Source organism: Panthera tigris, chromosome B4 (assembly GCF_018350195.1).
Source record: "Panthera tigris isolate Pti1 chromosome B4, P.tigris_Pti1_mat1.1, whole genome shotgun sequence".
Classification (NCBI taxonomy): Eukaryota; Metazoa; Chordata; class Mammalia; order Carnivora; family Felidae; genus Panthera; species Panthera tigris.
The window spans coordinates 13,708,737-13,722,483 of NC_056666.1; the positions used below are offsets into that span (position 1 = coordinate 13,708,737).

Below are 13,747 nucleotides of genomic sequence, written 5' to 3' on the forward strand. Positions count from 1 at the left end.
AAAACGCCAGTGAGGGGCGCCTGGGTGGCTCAGTCAGTTAAGCGGCCGACTTCGGCTCAGGTCATGATCTCACGGTCCATGAGTTCGAGCCCTGCATCGGGCTCTGTGCTGACAGCTCAGAGCCTGGAGCCTGTTTCCAATTCTGTGTCTCCCTCTCTCTGACCGTCCCCCGTTCATGCTCTGTCTCTCTCTGTCTCAAAAATAAATAAACGTTAAAAAAAAAAAAAAAAAAAGCCAGTGAATCGGATGGTATATGATATCTCAATAAATTGTATGGTATATTACATCTCAATAAAGCTATTATTAAACTAAAAAAAAAAGGAAATAGAAAACACCTGATGTAGCCTGGCCCCCGGTCAACACTGTCCAGTGTACTGTCCTATTTGGGCAGAGCTCTGGACACACCGGCTCGCTATCAGAAGTCTACCATCATTCGCTCTGGTGGCCCCTTTAAAGCATGGTCCTGTGCTGAGTGCTGGAGACACAATACGCAAAGCCACAGCGCACAAGACGACCAGAGTGGGACGGCGAGACTCTGCTCAACGAGAGCTGCCTGCTGTCCCGTGCCCAGTTTTGAGAAAGCCTCTCACCCACAGGAGTGGCGAGGCAGTGAGGCAATTAGAGGAGTCTCGGAAAAGTGACAGTCAACCGAGTTGTTAGGAACCTTCAGGCTTTCCTTCTTCCCTCCTTTCAGCCCGAGAAAGGAAACAAATCTTGGTGACTTCTAAGTCTCATAGGGTCGTCCCTCGGGCAACAATTCAATGAGGACTACTTTCCAGGCCCCATCTCCTCCAGAGAGGAAATGTGAAAAGTCAGCCCCTGCCTGGTGGTAGTCACACAACAGACACCCTATAGAGTTCCACGTGTGAACAAAGCAGTTATACCCAGACCATGGAATGAATATTAATTAGAGTTGTCACAAAAGAGGAAAATACCTCCCAGCCCCAGGAATAATTTGAAGTAAAAAATAAATAAATAAAAGTGTGGTGTCTGGGTGGCCCAGTCAGTTAAGTGCCAACTTTTTTTTTTTTTTTGAATTGTTTTAATGTTTATTTATTTTTTGAGAGAGAGACAGAGAGCAAGTGGGGCAGGGTAGAAAGAGAGAGGCAGAGAGAGAATCCCAAGCAGGCTCCGCATTTTCAGCACAGAGCCCGACGCAGGGCTTGAACCCATGAATCTAGAGACCATGACCTGAGCTGAAACCAAGAGTCAAACGCTTAACCAACTGAGCCACCCAGGCGCCCCAAAGTGTTGACTCTTGATTTCAGTTCGGGTCATGATCTTGTAGTTTGTGGGACTGAATACCGCGTTGGGCTCGGTGACAGAGTGGGTGCCTACTTGGGATTCTGTCTCTCTCTCTGCCTCCCCCACATGCATGTCAATAAACAAATAAACAGTACATCTGCAGTCGTGCTTATTATTAAAACAATACATTCACAACACAAAAGTACCTGCTTCTAAATTTAAGGACAAAGAAATACATTAGATCCACCTGGACAGGGTCTCTTTCTTAAATAACAAAATGAGTCAAAAAAAAAAAAAATCAAACTATACATAAATTTGCTACAAAAGCATTAAGCACCATTTTATATCCTGAATATTATGATCAACTTAATAAACGTGACCATGACATCACGTAGAGATACCAACAGCTGGAGTCTTCACCATTAGCAGGTACTACTAGAAAGGAGCGAATCGGACACAAGTCATGTCCAAACCTTTGGATGGAGAAGATAAAGAGATCACAAATTTTTCCCCCTACAAACTCTTTCAATTGCTGTAATTTTTACTTATAGTTAAATGAACATTCAAAATCACAGAAGAAGATAATCATTTTAGCACTCAATAATAATTTTTTTAAATTGTATTTAATCTATACTTACCTCACCTGATGCTTCATCGACTAACGATATCTGGGTAGGAGTTTCAATTTCAATTGATATCTATTAAAATAAGAGATCACACAGACATCATACTAAGTATTTTCACAGTGTTTCACGGCTTTTTGACATCTCAAACACAAAAACGGGACAAAGAGAAGTTCCTAAGCCTCTCTGCATAACAATTTCTGATTTATTTCACTATGCGAAACATTTTAATGGCTTGGAAACGACAGAGCTAAAGCACTGCCTTTCTCATGGCTCACAGGGCAACATGGATTAAATGCCTTATAAACTTAAATATCCTTTGACGCAGCAATTCTATTTCCATGAATTCAACTCTTCTCACTGTGCTGACAGCTCAGAGCCTGGAGCCTGTGTCTCTCTGTCTCCCCCTCTCTCTGCCTCTTCTCCACTCTCTCTCTCTCTGTCTCTCAAAAATAAGTAAACATTGAAAATAAAAAATTTTTAGAGAATTCAACTGTTCTCCCTGCACCTCCCCATCCCTAAACTCCTGTTCCCCACTCCCTATGAACTTGAGTCTTTGTAAAACATGTGGTCATATGTTCTACATGCTTAGGTTTTGTGCTGCCGAACTCAGCCTGGGGCCAGCCCCAAGTCAGTCCATGAGGTATTGGCCTAATCCACAGAGCAGAGGGCTCCACGGTGCCCTTGCACAGTTTACTAGAACAGCAACTAGCACGAGAGGCATTCAGTAAGAAGCTGACAGATGAATTAACATAATTTTTCATAAAACTTACAGTGATGGAGATTTGGATGTTAATGTTTGCATTCTGGAATAAACACGCTGCATCCACAATGCACTGTCGTCTACTACTGTTAGGTTCAGGTAGCTATTACCTTAGTTAGGATGCTCACATGGTCATATATCAAATGGCCTTTCTCCCCCATGCACTATCATTATCAGTTTTGCCGGCAAGGTGAGCAGCTTCTCTATTATATCCTATAAAAACTCATCTAGTATGGGGACTGTCTGTCCTTTGAACATTTGGCAAAATGCACCTATAAAACCATCTGGACCTGGGGCTTTTTTGAAGTGATCTTTGTAAGTTGTTTTGATTTCTTCAATATTTATTCAAGTTCTCCACTTTTCTTGCCTCAATTTGGTATTTTCCTGCTTATCTAGATTTTTATCCACTTTGTCTAAACTATCATACTGTCATTAATTTTCAAAAACTGCATTACTGCTATTAATAGTTATTTTCCTTTTTATCATTCCATATCTGTATATGCATCTTCTTTTTTTAAATCAATCTTGGCGGAAATATCTCTCTATTCCTCTAAGGATGAGCGTTTACTTTTGTTAAACTTCCTTTTATTTTCTGTGGTGGTTGTCAGTCTCTGTATCGCTAACTTGTCCTTTTATCTTTACTATTTCCTTCTTCCACATATCCCTAGATTTGCTTTGTTGCTCCTTTTCCTTCTTATTGAGTTGAAGTCCTATTCCATTTAATTCTATCTAGTCTTTGTTTTCTCGGAAATGTACTTAACCCTATCAATTTCCCTTCAAGCACTAATTCAGCAGTGTTCCACACACTTTGATGTGTCGTGTTCTCGCTGTCCATCAGTTCGAAGTATTGGATGTTTTTCTTTACAATTTCCTCTTGAACCTAATGGTTGTTTATTGTATGCATTTAGTTCTCATGTGTGTGGGATGATTTCAGCTCTCCTTTTTATCCGTGACTCCCAGCATCACTGCATTGTGGTCAGAGCACAGATCGCTAGGACTTCTTACTTCTTTTGGGACACAGGATGTGGTCAGTTGTTGTAAATGTTCCACGTACACCAAAGATCTTGTTTTCCCTTTGGGTGTAAAGCTATGGATTGCTATTAGTTCCCATTCATCGTGTCCTTCGAATCTTGTGTCTGCCTGCCTCCTTCATCTCCAGTCTCTCGGAGCGGCGTGGCAAATGCTCCAGCTACAACAGTGGGGCCGCCTGGTCTTCCCCAGATTGGGAGGCGGCCCTTGTACCACATCGACTCAGCTGAGTGGGAACTGTCCTAGAAGTCCCTTCCATGTGCGCCTCCAGCTTGGGGCTGGCCCCGACAAACCTCCGCGTGAGATCTGGAAGGCCAAAGAGAAGCAGCAACCATTTCTTCGTGCTCTGAAGCTGCCAGAAGTTCTACTCAGCTCATGCACGCTGAGGATCTGACGGCTCGACCCGCAGACGCAGGGCAGGACCGCGGCAACCCCCGCCTTCGGCTGCATATCCTCCGCTTCTTGGGGGGCCCGGGTCAGGAGTGTGCAACTCGGCGGCAATAGGGGCGGCTACACTACAGGGCTGGGAGGAGTGGAAGACGGACGGGGGTTCCAGTTTGTCTCTGTAGGTTCCAGCGTCTCTCCGCTCTTCATTGCTTGCTCAGCTCCCCTTCCCCACAGCTGGCAGGGGTGAACCACAACAACCCGAGGCTTAATACTCAGGCCAAGGTTACAGCCTTGCTGTTGTGTCCCCCTGCGGAGTGGGGACGGACCCCACCCTAGCTACCATCAGAGGTGGAGGCCGAAGATGCCACGCCTGCACCAAGAGTGTGTGAACATACTTTTTGGGGAGAGGAGGGCAGTGCCCCAGCTGGGAGGAAGTGGCTCTTGTGGCTGAGAGGGGATAGGAGTGAGTGGCCCTGCTTTTACTGGGGTTAGCGGGTGTGCGGGGCTTGCGTGGTTTCAACTTCAGGTCAGCGCGGAGGGAGGGGCAGGCTTTCATCAGCCTGCGTGGGGCAGACGTGGAAAGAGGATGTGAGAGTTGAGAGCTGTCAACAGACAAACATCAAACAGACTCGCTGACATCTGTTCAGACTTCTCTGCGAGCTCCCACAATTATTTAAGGCTTAATCCATACAGTGAACCCTAGCTGCACTCCCCCTCTACGGTTCTCTCTCTCAGATCGAGCCCCGGGTGATCAGTTATGACTTTATCCACTTTAAGGCTATTTTGTCAATTGCATGTAAGCTCACGTCTTCCTGGTCCATTGTTCCTTGTGACAGCAAATAACATCCCCCTTGAAACTTAAGGTCTTTTTTTGCCTTCGATTCTATTTGGTATGATATACAAATTGCCACCCTGGCATTTTTAGTTTCTAATTGTTTAGCACATCTTTTCTTTTCTTTTTTTCCATTTCAACCTGCATTTACCTTTTTGGTTTATCTAAGTCTCTTGTAGACTAACACTGATGGATCTTGCCTATTTTTGTTAAACCAAACTGAGAAAACTGTATTTTGAGCAAGAATTGAAGACATATTTACAGTAATTACTGTTATAACAGAACTTTTCCTGTCATCTTCACATTTTCCACATACCATTGTTTTGCTTCCCCCCTTTACTATCGACCTTCCATTGGACAGATCCAATTTACCCTGTCAGATTCAAAGTTGCCCGTCCTATTTTCACTCCAGTCATCGTCCCTTATGATAACCCACAAACTATGTTCATTTTTCCTAAACCATGCCATGACCTACATAAAAGGATTTATCAATTGCGTCAGTAAACATTTTATACTTTGAAGTATTAAAATACAACTCAGCAAGGGGCACCTGGTTGGTTCAGTCGGTTAGGCATCTGACTTCAACTCACATCATGATCTAATGTCTTGTGAGTTCCAGCCCTGTGTCAGGCTCTATGCTGACAGCTCAGAGCCTGGAACCTGCTTTGGATTCTGTGTCTCCTTCTCTCTCTGATCTTACCCCACTCGCACTCTGTCTCTCTTTCTCTCTCAAGAATAAATAAACATTTAAAAAAATTTGTTTAATAAATAAATAAAATACAACTTAGCAAGAGTTAATGAGACTAAACCAATAAAACTAAGACCCCAGATCAAACCGTTCAGAGATAAGAAAAACAAATCTGCAACAATAAAATGTCGACCTCTTCTAAACTGATGAATTACTAAGACTAAACATCAATATTGTAATAAATGCGGATAAATGTAGTGTAGGAGGAACTGCGCTGTGAATAATCCCAACATGTTGTTCAATCTACCTTGAAAAATATTTCCCACTTGAGAAAAGGAATTAGGGCCATTTGAAAAATGAAACTTACAATTCGTTTCTCCCAAAATCTGTACCTCGGGTTAGTTAACAACAACTCTTTAGTAACAGGTGAACAGTATAAATAAACCTTCAAGCTGAAAGGAAGAAATTTAGAAAAACTGTTTCAGTACAATCCAAAAGGAACCATCTGGGTAACCAGAAAATACATTTCATCATATTATCAGTTATCTCCAATCATTCAGAAACTAAGCTGGCTTAAAAAGCATCAGAGCAGGGGCACCTGGGGGGTTTAGTTGGCTAAGCGTCCAACTCTTGATTTCAGCTCAGGTCATGATCCCACAGTTCCAAGAGTTCAAGCCCCACAATGGACTCTGTGCTGACAGCACAGACCCTCCTTGGGATTCTGTCTCCCTCTCTCTTTGCCCCTCCACTGCTTTCTCTCTCTCTCAAAAATAAACAAATAAACTTAAAAAAAAAAAAAGCATCAGAATAATTCCCAACATCCCACCAACTGTGACTATCTCAGTCCCATCACAGCTGCAAAAGGGGCACCTGGCCAACTCAGTGGGCAGAGCATGTGACTCGATCTCAGGGTTATAAGTTAGAGACCCATGTCTGGTGCAGAGAATATTTAAAAATAAAAATCTTAGGGGCACTTGGGTGGCTCAGTCGGTTAAGCATCCGACTTCAGCTCAGGTCATGATCTCACGGTCCGTGGGTTTGAGCCCCACGTCGGGCTCTGTGCTGACAGTTTTTTTTTTTTTTTTTTTTTTTTTCAATATACGAAGTTTATTGTCAAATTGGTTTCCATACAACACCCAGTGCTCATCCCAAAAGGTGCCCTCCTCAATACCCATCACCCACCCCCCCTCCCTCCCACCGCCATCAACCCTCAGTTTGTTCTGTTTTTAAGAGTCTCTTATGCTTTGGCTCTCTTCCACTCTAACCTCTTTTTTTTTTCCTTCCCCTCCCCCATGGGTTTCTGTTAAGTTTCTCAGGATCCACATAAGAGTGAAACCATATGGTATCTGTCTTTCTCTGTATGGCTTATTTCACTTAGCATAACGCTCTCCAGTTCTATCCACGTTGCTACAAAGGGCCAGATTTCATTCTTTCTCATTGCCACGTAGTACTCCATTGTGTATATAAACCACAATTTCTTTATCCATTCACAATTTCTTTATCCATTCATCAGTTGATGGACATTTAGGCTCTTTCCATAATTTGGCTATTGCTGAGAGTGCTGCTATAAACATTGGGGTACAGGTGCCCCTATGCATCAGTACTCCTGTATCCCTTGGGTAAATTCCTAGCAGTGCTATTGCTGGGTCATAGGGTAGGTCTATTTTTAATTTTTTGAGGAACCTCCACACTGTTTTCCAGAGTGGCTGCACCAATTTGCATTCCCACCAACAGTGCAAGAGGGTTCCCGTTTCTCCACATCCTCGCCAGCATCTATAGTCTCCCGATTTGTTCATTTTGGCCACTCTGACTGGCGTGAGGTGATATCTGAGTGTGGTTTTGATTTGTATTTCCCTGATGAGGAGCGACGTTGAGCATCTTTTCATGTGCCTGTTGGCCATCTGGACGTCTTCTTTAGAGAAGTGTCTATTCATGTTTTCTGCCCATTTCTTCACTGGGTTATTTGTTTTTCGGGTGTGGAGTTTGGTGAGCTCTTTATAGATTTTGGATACTAGCCCTTTGTCCGATACGTGTGCTGACAGTTCTGAGCCTGCTTCAGATTCTGTGTCTTGCTTTCTCTCTGCCCCTCCCCCACTCGTGCTCTGTCTCTCTCCCTCCCTCTCTCAAAAATAAACAAACATTAAAAACAATTTTTTTTTAATAACAAAATAAGGGATGCCTGGGTGGCTCAGTCTGTTAAGCATCCGACTTCAGCTTAGATCATGATCTCACAGTCTGTGGGTTCAAGCCTCACGTCAGGCTCTGTACTGACAGCTCAGAGCCTGGAGCCTGCTTTGGATTCTGCATCTCCCTCTCTCTCTGCTATTCCCCCACTTACATGCTGTCTCTCTCTCTCTCTAAACTAAACATTAATAAATAAATAGAATAATAATAAAATAAAATAAAAATCTTTAAAAGAAAAAGTGCACAGACTTCAAGCTGTATTACAAAGCGGTAATCATCAAGACAGTATGGTACTGGCACAAGAACAGACACTCAGGTCAATGGAATAGAGAACCCAGAAATGGACCCACAAACGTATGATCAACTAATCTTTGACCAAGCAGGAAAGAATATCCAGTGGAATAAAGACAGTCTCTTCAGCAAGTGGTGCTGGGAAAACTGGACAGCGACTTGCAGAATAATGAATCTGGACCACTTTCTTACACCATACACAAAAATACACTCAAAATTGGAAGAAAGACCTCAATGTAAGACAGGAAGCCATCAAAATCCTCAAGGAGAAAGCAGGCAAAAACCTCTTTGACCTTGGCCACAGCAACTTCTGACTCAACACATCTCCAGAGGCAAGGAAAACAAAAGTAAAAATGAACTATTGGGACCTCATCAAAATAAAAATCTTCTGCACAGCAAAGGAAACAATCACCAAAACTAAAAGGCAACTGACAGAATGGGAGAAGATATTTGCAAATGACATATCAGATAAAGGGTTAGTATCCAAAATCTATAAAGAACTTATCAAACTCAACACCCCAAAAACAAATAATCCAGTGAAGGAATGGGCAAAAGACATGAATAGACATTTCTCCAAAGAAGACATCCAGATGGCCAACTGACGCATGAAAAAATGCTCCACAGCACTCATCATCCGGGAAATACAAATCAAAACCACAATGAGATACCACCTCACACCCGTCAGAATGGCTCACATTCACAACTCAGGCAACAACAGAGGTTGGCGAGGATGCGGAGAAAGAGGGTCTCTTTTGCACTGCTGGTGGGAATGCAAGCTGGTGCAGCCACTCTGGAAAACAGTATGGAGGTTCCTCAAAAAATTAAAAATAGAACTACCGTACGACCCAGCAATTGCATTTATCCAAGGGATACAGGTGTGCTGTTTCGAAGGGACACGTGCACCCCCATGTTTATAGCAGCACTATCAACAATAGCCAAAGCATGGAAAGAGCCCAAATGTCCATCCAGGGATGAATGGATAAAGAAAATGTGGTATATATATACAATGGAGTATTACTCAGCAATCAAAAAGAATGAAATCTTGCCATTTGCAACTACATGGATGGAACTGGAGGGTATTATGCTAAGCGAAATTAGTCAGAGAAAGACAAATATCATATGACTTCACTCATATGAGGACTTTAAGACACAGAACAGATGAACACAAGCGAAAGGAAGCAAAAACAACATAAAAACAGGGAGGAGGACAAAACAGACTCTTAAATATGGAGAACAAACAGGGTTACTGGAGGGGTTGTTGCAGGGGGGATGGGCTAAATGGTTAAGGGGCACTAAGGAATCTACTCCTGAAATCATTGTTGCACTATATGCTAACTAACTTGGATGTAAGTTAAAAAAATAAAGTAAAAATAATAAAATAAAGTAAAATAAAATAAAACAAATGTGCATGGCCAAAGAATAAATCAAAAGACTATTCTTTTAAATTTTAATAAACATGAAACATTTTAATGAACACAAATGCATGAGAACTAAGATCCTTAACCCAGCATGCAAACACAAAGTAAATTAATTATGCATGCATTATGTACTTACTAAGTGAAATTCCTCCCAATTACCAAATGTACCAGTAGTCATCCCTAAATTAAACTATTTCAGAAGTTTAAAAAAAAAAAAGTGCAAAGGGACAACAGGGAAGCAGCAAATGAGAAACTACGGTGCCCTCCGACCTCTTCAAAAGCCGTTCCCCATCACTCTTCGGTGAAAGGTACATGATCAGATATGTCCGGCAAGATCCCATCAAATGAAGCTACCTCTCAAGAATGGAAACGGCTGTGGGGAACAGAAGGCTTCTGTGTTTAACTTCATATAAGCCTGTTTCTTAGTGAGCAAAAATCAATTGCATAATAAACTTTAAAAATTCTAAAGCAAAGCTCAGAGGTGAAAAATATAGTCTGCGGTAGACCATATTTTCCAAAGATGGCCACACTAATACATATCTCAACCGTACATGGTATTTTTTCCAAAATGGAAATCCCTCCACTGACAGGAGGGGTCTGTTTTAACCTCCCCTTCAACCTGCCTTTGTAACCGACAGAACGTGATGAAGGAAGGTTGCACGGACGTTGGAGGCTACGTCTTCTGGGCAACATGGCTACCTGCTAACTTTCCCTGGGCGCATACACTTTTTAAGCCCTAAGTCTCTCTTTAAGAAGTTCAGCTATCTTGAAACCACCATGCTGAAGATCTTTGCTAGTGACAGAGATGCCCCAAAGCCCCAGCTGCCTGGTTCTTCTCAGCCTGGGTGTCAGACATTGAATGAATAAGCCTCCGGATAATGGCAGCCCCCATAGGACACCCTGCCAGGCAGAAACCAGCAACCCCCACTGCACTCCGTCAGAGTTCCTGACCCACAGAATATATGATTAGTTGTTTGGGGTAATTCATTACGCAGCAATAGATAGCTAAGACACAGGCCATAAAATCAGGCAGATCTGGTTGAAATCCGGGTCCTGCCACTTACTGGGTGCATGACCTTGGGCAACTAATTTAATAATTTAATAGTCGTCACTATTATATCCGCAGCACCCAGTACAGTGCCTGACTCATCACAGGCACTCAAAGAAACTGCTGGACTAATAAATTCCCAGTGCCTGGAATCAACACACATTAGCTATCATTCTCAAGAAGGCAGACTACAGATACCAGTTCACAGAGAAGACTGACACCCACCGGTTCAGAAGTTAACAAGTCAACGAGGCCTTTTCCAAGACCTATCTTGAGATTTGTTATTGACATTTAGGCAATGCCTACAGGAAAATAATGTGGTAGTTTAGCTTTAAAATCCAAAAACAAGTGATTTTCTTCACAAGAGAACAACTAGTTATACACACAAGTGTACACACAGTCGGAGAAATAAAAATGAACACACTATTGCTGCACACCCAATAGCATGATGAATCCCACAAGTGTCATATTAAGGGAAAGAAAACAAATAGAGGAGGAAATGATTCCATTTCCGAAAAGGTCAAAAACAGCCAAAGCTAAGCCCTGATGACAAAAAGTCAGACTATAGGTTGTCTCTGGGAAAGGAGGACCGACTGGGAGGAGGGACGGAGCTCTGTTCTGAGACACTGGTCCTGTTCTATTTCTTGACCCGAGTGGAAGCTTCACAAGTGTGTTCACCTGTAGAAGTTCATCAGCTTGTACCCTTATGGTGTAAGTACTTTTCTGTGTGGGAAGCTATAGCTCAATTAAGATGTTTACTTTAAAAAACACATACGGGGCACCTGGGTAGCTCAGTCAATTATGTGTCCAACTCTTGGCTTTAGCTCAGGTCAATAACTCTCGGTTTGTAAGTTCGAGCCCCACATCGGGCTGTACTGCTGCCAGCTCGGAGCCTGCTTGGGATCCTCTCTCCCCCTCTCTGTCTCTGCCCCTCCCCTGCACACCCATGCTCTCTCTCCCTCAAAATAAGGAAATAAATTTTAAAACACACACACACACACACACACACACACAAGTAGCAAAATAAATTACCTGCACTCCAACCTTCTTTTCAAGGTAGGGGCTCTTAATCCTTTCATGTGATCTAAAAACAAAAAAATCAAAAATCATAAGCACATTTTTTTGAGAGGATTCCTTAGACCAAGCAAACAGTTGGCTGCTCTTTTTAAGTTCCTTTTACGAGAAGATACACGAGAGGTCCACTTTTATAAGAGAACGGATTCAGATTCACGTGGGCCATTGGCTCTTTCTTCCGCAGCTGAAGAGGGCATCTGAACACAGGCCAGGAACCACTAAGAGCTGAGCATCTCTGGCCACCATGTAAATGGAGAACGATCTCCTGCATCTTAGGACTAAGTCTAAATCACTCCGAGTAGCCACAGAAGAATGAGTGACCCGCCTCTCACTTCAGAACTGCTTCCAAACTTGACATTGTTCTTTCATTTCAATCCAGTCATCCTTCGGGCCACATTATCTGTGACCCATTCCATTCTGGTCACTTAAGTTAGTCTGTCTGGAAATTCGAACTTGCTTCCACAGATTCCTCCAGGAACTCTTCCAGGCTTACGCCAGCATCAGAAGAGTTCCATTCCCTTCTCAGGGTTGTCTGGGTGGCTCAGTCAGTTAAGCATCTGACTCTTGATTTCCCACAGTCATGACATCGAGCCCCACGTCGGGCTCTGCGCTGCGCGTGGAGTCTGCTTGGGATTCTCTCTCTTGCCCTCTCTCTCTACCCGCCTCAACTCACCCTCTCGTTCTTTCTCAAAATAAATAAGTAAACTTTTAAAAAGGGAGAAAAAAAGAAGAATTTCATTCTCTTCTTAGCCTGCTGTGACTACTGGGCCGAAAGGTGGTGTATTTCCATTCACACAGGCCTGCTCCACAGCTGTCCAAATGAACAGATACAGAGAGACGGCCTTTAAAGAAAGATAACATTTAAACCAAACAGTACATTAAACATACAGTGCATTCTAATGCATTCTGAATCTGCAGCATGGGAAGGATTGCTAGATAGCAATGATCACACCTTCTCAATTTAGTTAATCAAACCAATCCCAATTATTCTAATTACCACCACGCACACACACACACACCCTCATCAAATTACATGAACTCCAGAGAAAACAAGGCAGTCACCACACCCCACGTGGCAGACCTTGACAGGACATGTGCCTGCACAGGACGGTTCACCTGCCCCCTCGGAGGGTAAATGTCCTCAGATCACTCCTGGCCCCAGGCTTTTAGGGCCTATGGGGGCGTCCCAGGGCAGGACTTGCCGTTGGGATTTCCCAAGAATTTGTGCCATGGCCAAAAGAGGCTGAATCGGGACTCAGCTCCTTACTCCTCAACTAAATCAGCCGGCAGCACTCTATAGCTGTGCTCTATAGAAGGGGTTTTGTGTGACCTGTCATGCATTTCTGCCCAGAACCACACATACGCAATCGTGGGGGGCTTAGTTGGCTTGTGCTCTGCATCTGGCCTAGGGATCAGAACTGGCCTTTCTGTTCCTGATGCCAAGGTGGATTAACTTGCCTCACCTCCTTGAGGCAGACCAGATCTATCTGGAATAGGTCAGGGAGGACAGAGAAACATGCAGACGCCCAGGCTCCTGAGGTTGTGAGATACAATAAGAGAAACAGAAAAACCAGCTCACTCGGGACTAAGCGGAGATCACACACGGGTGGCGTATGTACTGCCCTGGCAGGAGAGCTAGTTGGAAGCCTCACCAGAGTGGAGAACGCTCCGCCCAGGAACCTCAACTGGGACTCCAACGAGGCTGTTCACCGAGGGCCTTCCCCAGCCAGAAGGTTGGATTTTGTGAGTACCCGATTTGATGTCTTAACTCTCCTCTGTTCTTCTCTATCCTTCTCTCCCTTTTGTGTTTACTATAAGTGTTTAATTCCATACATTCCTTTTGCTTATAAAAAGCTTTGCTCCAAGAACCAGAAAGTGCGGCTATCGTGAATGACTATTATTCAAAACAAGCTGTGTTTTTTTGTTGTTGTTGTTGTTTTTTAATTTTTTTTTTAACGTTTATTTATTTTTGACACAGAGAGAGACAGAGCATGAACAGGGGAGGGGCAGAGAGAGAGGGAGACACAGAATCTGAAACAGGCTCCAGGCTCTGAGCTGTCAGCACAGAGCCCGACGCGGGGCTTGAACTCATGGACCGTGAGATCGTGACCTGAGCCGAAGTCGGCCGCTTAACCAACTGAGCCACCCAGGCACCCCCAAAACAA

The 13,747-nt window shown here is 43.5% G+C and overlaps 1 protein-coding gene across 12 annotated transcripts in view; it reads right to left on the reverse strand.

Annotated features, from left to right (window-relative positions):
• DCLRE1C (DNA cross-link repair 1C) overlaps nucleotides 1–13,747 on the reverse strand; it is an 89,818-nt gene that overhangs the window by 25,610 nt on the left and 50,461 nt on the right. For 7 of the 12 annotated variants that reach the window (XM_042991119.1, XM_042991120.1, XM_042991124.1 and 4 more), the window contains 2 exons: nucleotides 5,935–6,019; nucleotides 1,884–1,943 (listed from right to left, as the gene is read on the reverse strand). In XM_042991119.1, coding sequence (XP_042847053.1) covers nucleotides 1,884–1,943; nucleotides 5,935–6,019 — 145 coding nt within the window. Of the gene's footprint in view, nucleotides 1–1,883; nucleotides 1,944–2,641; nucleotides 5,450–5,934; nucleotides 6,020–11,540; nucleotides 11,593–13,747 lie in introns of those variants that run through there. The other 5 variants (XM_015537172.2, XM_042991122.1, XM_007081252.3 and 2 more) reach the window with 5 other exon arrangements.